Here is a 15729-nt window from a genome sequence, read left to right as displayed (position 1 = left end):
ACACAATCAAGAATTGATTGTTGATCTTTCTAAAGCAACTGAAGCTAACTTGTTTTTAACCAGAAATGAAAAGGAGTTTAAAGCAACAATTGCGTCATTAAAACATGATGTTTCTGAATTACAAAAGGCTGTTTTGAGAAAACAACATGCTAACAATAATCTAATTGACACAATTGAAAAGCAAATGGTAGAGTTAGCAACAGCTAGATGTGAATGTGAGACAATTAAGCAGAAATTGGAAAGCTATTCCAATTCCCGCTATGTTTTGGATCACATTATTGATGTTCAAAGGAAAAAGGGGGATGCAAAATGTATTGGTTACAAATCATGCCCTCCCCCGATGAATCACAATTATTCCAAATTTCCTAATGACGAGGATATGCCCCGTTTTGAACCTACTGTGCCACTCGGTCTAGATGACTTTGCAGCAGGCCTCGGGTTCACAACTGGTACATCATCCTCAGGTCAATCAGAATCTGAGAATGTGACAGATTCATCATGTGTTAAGGAACAGAGTCCTCCCATTATTGAGGATGCTGATTCTTCGGACGATGAATCTGAAGAAATTGTGAAACAACAGTCTGACTCGGTTACAACAGATATTCCTATCGAGAATCACATTCTGTGTGATCCACCAGTGAAACCGAGTAAGACTGGAATGTCAAAAGCAATGGAATCCCTTGTAGTTAGCTCTGAAGGGAATAACTTGTTGTATACGCTCAAAGGAGATAGCAAAATCTACTCTGACAAAGATTTTCCAATTAAAAATGTAAATCAAGATTTAATTGAGCAAATTTTTGAAGGATGTACTGATAAGTTTTTGGGAAACAAAAGTAACAAAGTGACAGTCACTCAATGTGATCCAATTCCGTGTGAACAAATTAGAAAACAATACGGAAACCAAAAACTACCAGTTGAGCGAAAACAACAAGTCAATTCAGGAAAGGGTAAGGGCCAGGTACAGGGAAAGAAGGCTCAAAACAAGAATGCTCAAGCACCAAAAATTCAGCAGCCTAAGACTGAACAACCAAAGGTTCAACAACCCAAAGTTGAGCAGTCTAAGGCTCCTCAACCTAAGGCTGCACAACCTAAAATTCAACAATCTAAGGTTGAGCAACCTAAGGTTCAAAGGGTGCAAAACAAAAGAGCTCCAGCTAAGAAAAGAGAACAGAAAGTGAACTTTGTTGGATCAAAGGGTACGGACAAACTTGAAACATTTCAAAATAAATCTAACATTTATTTTGTAAAACAAGTTAGAATTTTAAAACGAAATGATCAGAACAATTATACCCAACACACCAATGGATGTGACTTAGGTCCAAGCACATCTAGATCACAAAGTTCAGTGTCTGGTTCTCCGTCTGGTCATCAACATGTTTCTCCGAGGTTTGTAGAGCGGAGAATGTGTTTTGAATGTGACACAGTTGGGCACATTGTAAGATACTGCCCATACCTGCAAAAGTTGAAAGGAAAAACGAGTGCTCCCCAAGAAACCAATTACCAAAAACAACCGGTTTCCCCGAAACAAGACCCACGTGTCTTGAAAGAAAGGGAAAAGAAGTTAAAACAAAAGAACCAAAAGGTAATTGAGAAGGCCTTAAAATCAGAGGTCAAAGAAGAAAAACCTGTACAAGCTAAATCCACAACTGTAAAACCAGTAAATGCAAAAACAATTACTTCAAACAGTGGTAAGGGACAACAAGCTTGGAAACAAAAACAGGTAATTCAGTCAGGGGGAGCACCAGAGGTTCTATTTCCTAATCATCAAGTGATTGAAATCACTTTCCTTGATGATCAAGGACGACCCAAGTCCACAAAGGCTTGGGTCCCCCTCTCAAACTGATATGTTAGTTGCATGTGCAGGCGGCTCCAGGAGGAACTATTAATAGTCTTTGGATTGTTGATAGTGGGGCTTCCAGGCACATGACGGGCGACTATCGTCTTCTTTTCGATGTGCGAAGTATAAGAGGAGGATATGTTGCGTTTGCTGGAGACAAAGGAGGGTATATCACCGGCGAGGGAATGATCTCAAATGGAATTGTGAGTTTCGACAAAATCAATTATGTGCAACAGTTGGATCACAATCTCCTTAGTGTTTCTCAAATCTGCGACAAGAAGTTCACCGTGCATTTTGATGATGCCGGTTGTTATGTGCTGAAGCCAGGATTCAAGATTCCCGCTGAATGGATTCTCTTATCAGCACCAAGAGTTAATGATTTGTATGTCCTTGATATGAGCCAAGCAATAACTCAGTCAAAACAAGTTACTTGCTTTATTTCAAAAGCCACTGAAAAGGAGACGATCTCTTGGCACAGACGGATGGGACATATTCACCTCAGAAAAATGAATCACCTTGTCAAAAACAATTTGGTGAGAGGTGTCAATGTGAAGAACTTTCAACTTCAAGATGTCTGTGTGCCGTGTCAGAAAGGGAAGCAGATCAAGAAATCACATGCATTGAAGAAGGTTAACACTATCAACATGCCACTCGAGCGTTTGCATATGGACCTTTTCGGCCCAGTCAAACACAAGAGTGTGCACGGAGAAGTTTTCTGCTTGGTAGTTACTGATGACTATTCAAGATTTTCATGGGTTGACTTCATGGTCCACAAGAGTGAGACTCCAGAAATTCTAAAGAATTTGATCACCTTGTTGGAAAATCTTTATAATCTAAAGGTGAGGCGAATTCGAAGCGACAATGGAACCGAGTTCAAAAACAGGGTTATGGATGAATTTTGCACTGCAAAAGGAATCCTTCATGAATACAGCTCTCGGTACACTCCACAACAAAATGGAGTCGCTGAAAGAAAGAACAGAACCTTAATTGAGACTGCAAGAACCATGTTGGTTGAGTCTCAGCTTCCAGTTCGATTCTGGACTGAAGCTGTTGCCTCGGCTTGCTACACGTTAAACAGGGTTCTCACAGTGAAAAGACATGGAAAAACGTGCTTCGAACTCCTACACAAGAAGACTCCTGACTTGGAATATCTAGAACCTTTTGGTGCACCATGTACAATGATTGAGCCTGACGGGAAGTTTGGTGCCAAAGCTATCGAAGGTTACTTCCTTGGGTATGCTACTCCTAATCTGCGAGTATGGAACCTGACTACCAAAAGGATTGAAGAATGGGGTGAAGTAAGAGTTCAAAGATATTCTAATCCTCCGAAGCCTTCTGGAGACCCATGGATGTTCGATTATGATGGTCTTTTCGACTCATTTAATCTGCCGACATTTGATGATGACAATGCAATTGCTCAAATGTTGTCTGAAAGCGAGAATGCGACTGGCTCTCAGTTAGCTCGTCCAATCATTGTTGACTCACAAGCATCTTCTTCTGTCAACAATCTCGTTTCAAATGAGGTGTTTAATGATGCTGTCGATTACAATTTGTCATCGGAAGATGAGGAGTATGTTGATGCAAATGATGGTGAAGCACTGCGTCCGGTTCAAGGTACTTCAGAAGCAACGGATCCAGTGTCTGCGCCAATTATCCAAGAAGAAAATGCATCATCTTCTACAACTCACCAGCTTCAGAATGATATCGGGAATTTAAATATCAATAACTTGAGGTCAAATGTTGAAATTCCTCCAGTTTCTGAAACCCGAATTCATAACATTCATCCTCAGCAGAATATTATAGGTGATGTTCTCAGTGGTGTAAGGACAAGGAATCAAATCAGAAATAACGAAAATGCTGGCTTGTATGCTGAGATACGAGAATTGGGACAACAAAATGATTGGTCTTTCGCCTACTATGTTAGCCAAGAAGAGCCTAGATCTTGGAAGGAGGCATTTAAAGATGATTCCTGGGTGGAAGCCATGCAAGAAGAACTTCAGCAGTTCGAGAAGTTGGGTGTATGGAAATTGGTTGATAGGCCCGACAACTACAAGAAGATCGGAACTCGCTGGGTGTTTAAGTGCAAAAAGGACGACCGTGGGATTGTAGTCCGAAACAAAGCAAGGTTAGTTGTTCAAGGCTTCAGTCAGATTGAAGGCATTGACTACAATGAAGTGTATGCACCTGTTGCTCGTCTGGAGGCTATTAGAATCTTTCTAGCCTACGCATCCTTCAAGAAATTCAAGGTGTACCAGATGGATGTTAAAAGTGCTTTTCTACACGGAGTAGTCGAAGAGGAAGTATATGTCGAGCAACCACCGGGGTTTGAAGATCCATTACATCCTGACAGGGTTTTACTTCTTAACAAGGCGTTATATGGTCTTCATCAAGCACCTCGGGCTTGGTATGAAACGTTGTCTACCTACCTGCTGAGCAATGGTTTTAGACGGGGTTTGATCGACTGTACCCTCTTCATCAAAGAAAAAGGTGAAGATCTTCTGTTGGTACAAGTGTATGTCGATGACATTATCTTTGGTTCTACCGATGATAAGCTGTGCAAGGAATTTGAAAAGGTGATGCAAGATCGATTCGAGATGAGTGCGATGGGTGAAATGACATTCTTCTTGGGTTTGCAAGTTAATCAGTCCGAATCTGGAATTTTTATTCATCAAACCAAGTACGTCGGAGACATCTTGAGCCGGTTCCAGATGTCCGATTCGAAGCCAATTTCTACTCCTCTTCCGCAGAATCACGGGATTACTCCGGATGAAGAAGGGGATGCTGTGGATTCTTCACTTTATCGTGCTATGATTGGATCCTTAATGTATCTCACCGCATCAAGACCTGACATTATGTATCCAACTTGTCTTCTCGCTAGGTATCAAGCGAATCCGAAGGTCTCTCACTATGCTGCTGTCAAAAGGATTTTCCGTTATCTGAAGGGTTACCCTGACACCGGGTTATGGTACCCTAAGGATGATAACTTCGATCTCAAAGCTTTCAGTGATTCTGATTTCGGCGGCTGCAAGAAAGATGGAAAATCAACTACAGCAGGATGTCAGTTCTTAGGCAATCGCCTAGTCACTTGGCAGTGCAAGAAGCAGACATGTGTGGCTACATCTACATGTGAAGCGGAATACATTGCTGCGTCTAGTTGCTGCTCCCAGGTTCTATGGATCCAACAACAGATGCGGGACTACGGTTTTGAATTCCTAACTACTCCTATTTATGTTGATAATGAAGCTGCCTTACAGATCACTAGAAATCCTGTACAGCACTCGAAAACGAAGCACATCGATATTAAATATCACTTCATACGTGATTGTTTTGAAAAGAGACTTATCGATGTGGTTCATATTCATACTGACCACCAACGTGCTGACCTTTTTACCAAAGCATTTGATAAATCAAGATTTGATTATTTACTTTTGGTAAACGGCATTAAGGTGAAGCAAGAGTAACCGACATCAGGAAATCGTTTTTGTAAATATTTTTCTAAAAACCAAAAATCCAAAAATATTTTTCATTTTCTTTATTTTTGAATTTTAGGGGGAGAAAGTTTCAAGAAAAATACAAAAACATTGAAAAACCACAAAAATACAAAAATATGTTTTTAATTTATTTACTTTCTGCATTTTAGGGGGAGAAAATTCAGAAAAACACAAAAACAATAGAAAATCAAAAATGAGTTTCTTGGTAATATAAGAGAAAGTGATATTACATCAGAGGTCGGTTGAAACATGCTTCTAGAAATCAAAAGAAAAAGAAAATGATAAGTAGCTCTACTAATGATGTACCGGTAGACTCACGATCATTTTAAAGTATGCAGGAGATATAAACATAACGAACTGAAAACCGCGTGGGAACCGCTCATTGGCATATGGTCTTGGTACCGAAATTTCGTTTGATAGATTGCCGAGGTTCTGAGATATTTGAGGTTTATGCTGTTTATCATCTGGGTATCATGGTTGTTTCTATAAAAGACAAAGTCTAAGTTCTTCCATGATACCATACATACGTGTACATAATTCATACTGCATTCGACCTCAATAAGTGATAAACAATAACATGTCCATACAAAATAAGTGATAAAATATCACATTTATCCGGGAGTCAAGTTCGTCTCTCTGCTGTACGGAAGTACTGACCTGTTCACGGACTTGCTCCTGTGCCCTCATGCATCGAAAATCAAGTTCCTCATCAATAAGTGATTCTATCACATAGGGCTTGTTTTCAAACTCAAATAAGTGACTTGTTCACATTGTATATATATATACACGTTAAAAACGGATGATAAATGGTATACTCCCCAGTAAGATGAACTCTCGTGCATACCTTGATACGGGAATGTGTCGTGAGTGGATGAACACCGGTCGGTAAGTATAAATCATACCTTAAACGTATCTCATTGTATTATGATTACACTTGATTGTTGAGTTTAAGTGGATAACAATATCGGTAATTGTGGTAGAATACTTATCTACTTTTGTAAAAGAATTTTAAAAGGAAAATGTGTTTTGACAAAAGAGTGCAAGCTGATATGATTCTCTTCGCCAGAAACTCGCAAAAATATTGTTGTGTTTGTACATATTTATTTACTGCTTTATTTTTAAACAGTTTTGTCGTTTGGTGCATATCAGCACGACATTAGCGGTGATGTCGTTTGATAACATTCAAAGGATATTAAAATTGTTGCCTTTTTATTTTATCAAACCTCAAAATACAAAAAGATTTTCAATTTAATGTTATTTTTGATTAACTGATGATGGTGCTCGATCCGATACCTGACAAGCCGAGATACTTCATAAAACTAACCTTTGCAGAACTTCATAACGGACAACTTTTCATAATGGTCATTTCTGAAAACCTCCAAAATTTGAAGGTTTAAATTGGAAATTCCCAAAAATCCAAAGTGTTGGTGGAAATCTGATCCTTCGAGGAAGCAATGGCCCACGAAAGATCAGATGGTCAAGAAAGTCAACGAAAGTCAATCATCTCAGTCGAAAGATGATTTGGTCAACGAAGGATTTGACCAAATTGATCCTTCGAGCTGATCAGATCCTTTTGAAAGATGGTTTAGATCGAAAGATATCTTTCGAAGGATTCCAAAAATATCTGGTATCCTTCGATCCAGATCTTTCAAATATCTGGATCCTTCGAGCCAAATAGGGATCCTTCGAACCCAAGGTCATCCTTCGAGACACCTTTACATCTTTCGAATGGTTTTGGGTCCTTCGAGACGGTTGGACTTTCGAGGTCATAGTATAAAAGGTCATCTTCTTCATTTGCTCACTTAACAGTCTCAAAATTCATCACACAAAAACCCTCTCATCATTCCGAACCTCTGACAAAATTTTTCAAAACTTGTTAAGATCAGAATTCTTATAACAACATTCGGTAGGATAAACCTGATTCTTTTAACAAATAACATTGTGAAATCCTCTTTGATCATGTGTTCTTAATTCCTATTTTCTTTGTTCTTGAACTCTTGAAAAACTGAATGACATATGATGAGTGTAATGTGAAAATGTTATAAAGATGTTAATGTTAAGTTTGTTTGATGAGTATAATGTACATAACAGGTTTTGGTTGAATTTTGTTGTCTAGGGTTTGGGTTGGGTTAAAACAGAGTCATGGTGTGTGGTTTTTGGTTTAAATCAGTGTATCCGGGGTGGATTAGTGTCCGGTTTGGGTCTAAATGTTGATGTTTTAAATGGTTATTGATGTTGTTTGTATCTGGTATAAAACAAAGTTAAAACCCTTTTAAAACCATCACCGGAAATAACCTAGAACCCCACCGGAATTTCACCGATGAACAGTGCTACCGGAGGTCAACACGAAGGATGTTGACTCTCACCTCGATAGATGTGTTGCACAACATCTTTCGATCTGAGACCCGAAAGATGTTAGATTTCACGAAGGATCATCCTTCGATTGATCAAACCTTCGAATGATCAAGACATCTTTGAAATTCTTGATTCTTCGAAAGATGATCTTTCGATAAGGTTGTCATCCATCGAGGAAAGTGACATCTTTCGAACAATCTGCCATCCTTGGTGCCATGTTCAATCCTTCGATGGATAATTTGGATCCTTCGAGAGTTCAACACTTGGAATTTTTCAAGAAATTGAAAATTTTTCTAAGTGTGGAATTCCTTGTTGACTGTTTGACTTTTTCTTATTACGTGTCAATGTTTGATGTACAGAAATGGCACCAAAAGTGAGAAAGGAACGGGCAAAGCCAACAAAGAAGGAGAAATCTGAGGTTGAATCAATGTCTGAATCTAGACATAACATGGCTGCTTACTTACAACCGGAAGGCAAGATCAGTCCGGAGTTTACTGGAATTATGGAGTACCTTCATCGTGCTCGTATCAATTATGCTATCACAACACAGCACATTGCCTATCAGTCGCACATCAAGGAGTTTTGGAGTTCAGCTGTGATTGAAACGGTGGAGAATAAGGAAGTGATCAGGGCATCAGTTGCTGAAAAACCCGTGGTTATTACAGAAAACACTATCAGAGAACGTCTACAGCTTGGAGATCAACCAGAAGATCCTACTTCTATAGATTTACAATGTCAGCGGGGGTTACTGATGAGGCTGCGGTACAGCGACGACGTTCTTGCCAATCAGATCAACAAGAAGTATATGCCGCTTCGGTACAAGTTCTTGTTGCATATCCTTATTCATTGCCTGAGCAACAAGCGTTCTGGATATGATCTGTCACCAATCGAATTGACTGGATTGTTTACGGCTCTGATTCTGAACAAGCCGTTCAACATATCTCGCTATATCTTCGACAATCTGAAGGAAAACGCTCGAAGGCCACTCCCGTCAGCAACACAGCGAACATCTACCAAATTCTGGTTATATCCAAGATTTCTGCAGATGATGATTGACGATCATATTCCTGATCTTCCAAAGGCTGAAGCAGATGTTCTACCTGTTAATCCAATGAATGAGCGTACTCTGCTGATATTCAAGTCCATGTCCGCCTATAAGGAATCGGATCCAATTAGGAAACTTATTGGTCATCTCGATGTTCCTAACTACGAGGCACCGCAGAACAACAGATGGCGTCGAGACGCGAGTGATTCTGATAATGAAGAGCCAAGGTTGATCGCTTTGGCTGATACGCAGCTCGGGGCTAAACATGGAATCAAAGCAACAAGGAAGTCTGCTGGCAGTTCTAGTGCTGCAACACATGTCGAGGTTGATGTGAATGTTGCTGCCGAAGAGGTTCAGGGATTGTTTGTAGATCCTGATGCTCGTATTGGTGCAGGTGGTGATGGTGGTACTGTGGTTGTTGAAACAGGTGGTAGTGCAGGTGGAGCTGGTGGTGCTACTAGTCAGTCTGGTACTGTTGCGACTGACAAAGGAAAAGGAAAGGTAGATGAACCGAGGAGTCAAGCGGATGATAGTAGCTCGTCTTCTGAAGAGGAAGGAGGTTCTGGTGACGATGGTTCGTCTTCTGAGGATGATAATCCTCCTCCTCCAGGAATGAATAAGGTCTATGATAGTCGCGGGAATCCTCGTTTTGAGCGAATAGAAAAGACGGTTAGAACTGGAGAATCTGACAGGGATGAGGATTATATCCTTACTTCTCCGAGTTTTGTTAGAAAGAGGAAAGCAAAAAGACAGGGAGTTCGTTCATCAAAGAAAACTGCTGGTGATTCCTCTATTCCAGTTTCTATTCAGCCTTCATCTGCTCCTGAGCAACAGCTTCCTCCTGTTAGTGATCAACTGACTGAAAAAGAGACGCTGGAGCTAATGTCTTCTCCTCAGAGGTCTTCTGGGACACGCACGGCGACTGTTGATCAACAGCCGCCTGCAACTCCCGCCTCAGGTACACATGCCCGACCTACTCTTGTTATTACTGGACCTACAGGTGCTTCTGGTCAGGCTGGTCAGTCTGGCTCCTCTGGACCTGAGCCTTTGCGACCGACTCTGGCAGAGACTTTGTCTGGTTTATCTGAATCTGAAAAGATTCAATTCCTGATTGAACAAGTCAGTGAATTGGGTTCTATAGTCGGTCGGCATACAAGAACAATTGAAGAGTATCGTGTGCAGCGAAAACAGGATGTAGTGGCACACAACACGCTGTGTTCAATTGTTAATGCTCAGAATATTAAGATCAAGGAACAGGCTGAGGAAATTGAAAGGTTGAAGGATGCGAACAGGGCACGTGACAGGGAGGTCGAGATAATGAAAAGGCATAGTACTGTGTTGGAGAATGAGGCTAAAGCTCTAAGGCAGAAACATGATGAGTTGTCAGAGCGGTATAAAAATCGCGATGATCGATTAATAGAAAGCTTCAAGCCTATGTTCGCAAACTTCAAGAAGACTAATCAGAAAGTGGGTACACTGTGGAGTGAAAGGTGCAATGCCTTAGGCATTGTTCCCTCAAGACGTGAGGATGACAAGGATGATGATGCAGCAAATCCGGATCAACCAGCTGCCTCAGGTTCCGGTGCAACTGCATCCGGGGCTGCAGGTGAGTCTGGTACATCTCAAGATGCTCCTACTGCTCCTTCCACAGCTACAACTGGCCCATCTGAGCAGACAGAAACACTGGGAACTTCTACAGGGCTTGAGCATGTTAGTCTGGAAGCAGAAATGTTTGCAGATCTCCCTGAATCCTCAGGTGCTCTTCAGTATCATCCAGTTACGGGTGAACTGTTAGAAGAGGGAGAACATGTTACTGAAATGTCTGATGAACAGATACTGGCTCTGACAGAATTAGATGATGTTGCTGTGAGTATGATTGATGCTACTCCGTTGGAACAGGACCAAACCGATTTCTCTTCCATTGATGAAATCTTCATCGGTTCGGATCCTGAACGTCCTGTATATGTTGGGAAAGACAATGCGGAGGTTAATGCTCTTGATGATGATTTTGTGGCAGAAAAGACTGCAGAGTTTGCCAATCTCTCTTCAGATTCTCCGACAGCTCAAGAAAACCGTGAGAAGATAGTGAATGAATGGCGAGCGGATTTCCTTGCTAGGAATCCTCCTCCGCTCGCTCCGTTGGATCAGGTTAACTATATGAGTCTGGAAAAGAATCGGGCTCGAGGTCGCATTATTAGTTGGATGTTCGTTAAGGACCTTCACTGCATGGTCGTGAAACGAGAAAATGGTCTTTAGTATTTCAGAACTCTTCTCAGTATTCTCTCACTTCCGTACTATGATGTTGCAGTGTTAGCTCAACTAGACGTTATCAATTGAGACGAAGAAAAGATGGTGGATTTGTTTGCTAAGAAAATCAGGTTGGAAAGGAGAAGGGGTTGGAAGGATCCTCTATACAAGCCACAGTTTCCCAGATACGAGCAGATCAGATTTACACTTGATCCAGAAACAAACACTGCTCGCTATCGTTTGGTGTATGATCCTCCAAAAGTGATGAAGAAGATACCTTTGCTGAAGATGAAGACTGACTTTCTAGGAAATTTTCGTTGCTGGGTCTATGACGCGGATACTGGTGAAGCCGTGATCCTATTCAGAGATAGTCAGGAGAACTTTAGAATAATAGATCCGATGTGGATTACTAACATGTCCAGATCGGATATTATTGTTCTGAAGGATCATGAGATAAACTTCTTGGTTCGGGATCGGGATCAAGCAATGAAGTTTCAGAAGATGGCCTTGTACTGCTTCAATTTGCTGGTCAACGCAGGAAGTGCATGGTCATCGCATCATTTGACAGTGGAAAGAACGTCCGAGACTTAAAGACACGAAGACCGAGACAAAGCTACAGCCAAGGGGGAGTTTGTTGGTGCACTTGTGTCTGTACTTTGTCTGTATTTTGTAATGTATAAAACGATGTCTTTTGTTAGTCTTGTTTACGTCTTGTGTTTGGTGTGTATATGTGTTTGACTGTATGTTTGACCAAGTCAACCATCCTCCTGGTTTGACTTGGCCAAACAGTCAACACTTAGTGTGTAAGATTGTTATGCTTCGAAGGATGTCATCGAAGGATGGTTTGTATCCTTCGATGACCTCGAAAGACAAACCTTCGATGGATTCATATGGACCTCGAAGGATACATCATCCTTCGAGGTATGTCTGGATCCTTCGGAATCTTTCGGTAGATATTCTGGTCGAGAGATGATCCTTCGACCAGAACTCCTTATCCTTCGAGCATATTATCTGTTTCGGGTATATATACCCATGTTTGGTTCAGTTCACAGCAGTCTTACAAGTGTTGTTCATAGTGTATGTGAGTGAACCAAGGTCTTGTAGAGAGCATTTCAGTTTGGTCAAGGGCTGTAACCGTGTCCACTGAAATACAAGAGAAAACTTTGATATAGTGCTTGTCTACTCTTTCTCTTTGTAACTTGTGCTTTCATCTAAACTATCGGTTTGCACTCTAGCTTGGATTCCGCACTTGCTAGAGTGTTAAACATAACAAGGATTAGGTTTATCCTCAACCTCCGAGGGACCTACACTTTCCTTTCTTGCCGAATCTGATCACACCCTTCCAAGGTGATACCTTTAGGAGTACGTGATTGCCAACGTCAAATTCAAGGGGCTTGCGGCGTCTATCAGCGTAACTTTTCTGACGACTCCGAGCTTTCAGCAGATTGTCTCGAATTTGGAGGATTTTGTCAGTTGTTTCTTACAACAGCTCAGGACTGGTTATTTGCGAGTCTCTGATCTCGTGCCATACAATAGGCGATCGACATCTTCTTCCGTATAATGCCTTAAATGGTGCCATTAGGATGCTAGAATGATAACTGTTATTGTACGAGAATTCGACTAAAGGTAAGTATGCGTCCCAATTACCACCGAAATCTATGACACACGAGCGAAGCATGTCTTCAAGGGTACGAATCGTTCTTTCAGTCTGACCGTCGGTTTGGGGATGGAAAGCGATACTTAGATTAAGAGTAGTACCAAGAGCAGATTGAAACGTTTCCCATAGACGCGAGGTAAACCAACCATCGCGGTCAGAGATGATGTCGCGAGGCGTCCCATGTCGACAAATGATTTCGTTGGTGTAGATTTAGGCTAATTTTTCTACCTTAAAGTCTTCTCGTATCGGCAAAAAGTGAGCATATTTAGTCAAATAGTCAACAACAACCCAGATGCTGTCGTGACCTGATGGCGTCCATGGAAGTTTCGTTATGAACTCCATGGCTATACTCTCCCATTTCCACATGGGGATCTCGGGTTGGACGAGTAAGCCAGAGGGTCTTTTATAGGATCGATATTGACGATCTAGTGAGTCAATCAAAGTCAAAATACCACTGTTTATGTGGCGGAATCACACAAACAACTTGAATCAGAAAGAAATGAGTAGAAATAGACAGAATATCACTTTAAACATTGTTTCTCATTAAAATTCACGTGGAAAACCGGCAAGAGTTCGGCTATAACATTCATATTCCGTGCCAAAATGAGAAACAAACACACATATATATACTGATCAGATTTCGCTTGAAATGACATGCTGTCATTTCAAGCGGAATCACTACCTTAAACCTTAAATTTACATTTCAGCCCCCTATTCTATACAAACTTGACATATTAAGACCCCTAGACCCTATACAAGCATAATCAAGACTAAGACGTAGGCTTTAGACATCGTGCACTAACAAACTCCCCCTTGGATACAGCCGGAGTCTTTAGTCTTGGTCTTCGGGTCTTCAGCTCTTCATAGCGACTTAAAACTTTCATCTCTTGGCTTAGGCTTCTTTCTCAGCAAGTTCCTCAGCCTATCATTCTCTTTCCTTTTTTTCTTTTCCTCTTCAGCCTGTATCTTCATCCATTTCCCTTTGTACTCTAGCTTCTTTCTTTCACGTTCAGCCTTCAACGGTCTCTTGAACTTTCTTTCATGACTATCTTTGAACCACTTTTTACGCTCTTCTTTCTGAAGATCTTTTGGCATACCATCGAAATTCTTATCTTTTAGTATCTCAGCGACTTTCCTTCTCAGTTCATCCCTGTTTTCCTCAGTGAAGGACTCCATCAGTGTTAGATAATTAGAAGTATCTTCAGAAACATTCTCCTCATCAGAACAGTCTTCAACCTCAACCCTGTCATACACATCTGCATCTTCAACATATTTGTATTCATACTCTGGTTGATGGTTGATATCGAATGCATTCAGTTCTTCTTCGAAATCAAACTTGAATTCATTTTCATTCACATTAGACATCTTCAGAATTTCACTCAACGTGTAAGTATGCCTTATTTCACCTTCTTCAACATGAGGTTCCAATCGAAGAATCATCTTTTCAACTTGATCAACATTCTGATCATCAACATGCTCCCCCTCTCCATCAGCTCCCTCTGTTTCTTCATTTGCACTATCATTCATTAAATCATCAACGTTTTGTTCTTTGGAAGCTTCGGTCACTGTAACACCAGTACCTCCCTGATTATCATCGTCATCATTGTCATCATCAGAACAATGACTACTCATAGAGAAGACTTTTTCATCATCGTCATCCTCTTCATCATCATTCTCCTCATCGTCGTCCTCTTCACTATCATCCTCTACATCTCCATCAACATTACCCAGATCTTCAATCAACACTTCTTCATCAAAGATACCAGATGTAGCTGTTAAAGGAACAGGATTTTCAACGACTAAAGATGGAACGATTGATCTTTCAGAAGCTGCAACACTGCTTTCAGCATTCTTGCCTTTGTCTTTCAACTGAGCTTCAAGTTCAGCTTGGCATTTAGGTCTTACCTCTTCAACTTGAATTTCCTCAAACTTCTGCTCAATAGACTTTCCGAGCATACTCTCTATCACCTTGTTCATCATATAAAACTCATGTTCTTTCAACGCTTTCGCAGCTTTAAGTTCTTTGTTCTTTAATTCAAAATATTTCTTTTGCTTATCTCTGCGCGTCTTTTCTTCCTCTAACTCTGTCACCCTCACCTTCAAGAAATCAATCTCTGTCTGATCGGTTTCAATTTTCTTCAACAATGATTTGTTCTCAGACTCTAACTTTTTTACACGCATTTCGAGAATATTCTCACGAAAACTGCACCAACTTTCTGATCAACATTCTTGAGTTGTGCATTGCCTACCAATCAAAATCTCCAATATCAACAAGACCCACATTCAAATTCTGAGGAACAGTTGGAAAACCTTTGTATCCAGAAGAACCAGGTGTTGTTTGAATGGGTGGTTGTGCAAGTGGTGGAGTTTGGAATATTTGTTGTGATGTAAGTAAGGTTTGTTGTTGTGGTGGTGTAGCAGTGTGAATTTGTAATGGTGAATGAGGTGGTGTGAGATGGAATGGTGATGGTTGTCTTGGTGGTGTTGGTTGTTTTGGGGGTGATTAATGAGGTGGTGATTGTATAGGTGATTGATGTGGTATTGGTTCAGGTGGTGGTGATGGTGGTTTCCTTGGTTCTTGGGAAGGTTTCTTCTTCAGAACGATCCTTGTTGGCTTCTTAATCTTTTGAGTAACCTTTTTAATCTTGGGAGACACAATCCTCTTTCCCGCACCAACTTTCTTCCTTCCACCTGAAGGCGATTGAGATTCAGATACATGCTCAGGAGATGGAATATATGCAGCATCATCCTTCTCCTGTCTCTTCCTCTTTCTCAACTGTTTCTCTTTAGCAGTCTCTTCTTGAATTCTTCTGAAACGTTCAGTTTCATCTATCTCATCTTCAGAAGAACTAGAAGAACTTGTAGTGCTTTTGTCAACGTCATCACCTTCTACATCATCAATTACTTTTTCTTTTTGAGCCTCAACTTCTTTATCTTTTTGAGCATTAAACGCCTTTAGTTTCTTTAGCAAATTCTGAGAATTAGGCGAAAGACGAACATCAACTTCAATATTAGCTTCAGCCTCAGTTTCAGCTTCAGCTTCAACATCATGCTCCACTTCAACCTCAGCTTCTTGTACAGGTTCTTCCTCATCAGG

The 15729-nt window shown here is 40.8% G+C and overlaps 1 protein-coding gene across 1 annotated transcript; it reads right to left on the bottom strand.

The window, feature by feature from the left end:
• Window positions 1–13493: 13493 nt before the first annotated feature.
• Window positions 13494–14813, bottom strand: LOC110919360 (FK506-binding protein 5-like). The gene has a single exon (XM_022163634.1). The coding sequence runs from the start codon at window positions 14811–14813 to the stop codon at window positions 13494–13496; it is 1320 nt and encodes a 439-aa protein (XP_022019326.1).
• Window positions 14814–15729: the final 916 nt, after the last annotated feature.

Source organism: Helianthus annuus, chromosome 16 (assembly GCF_002127325.2).
Source record: "Helianthus annuus cultivar XRQ/B chromosome 16, HanXRQr2.0-SUNRISE, whole genome shotgun sequence".
Taxonomy (NCBI): Eukaryota; Viridiplantae; Streptophyta; class Magnoliopsida; order Asterales; family Asteraceae; genus Helianthus; species Helianthus annuus.
This window is presented reverse-complemented; position numbering and strand designations above follow the sequence as displayed.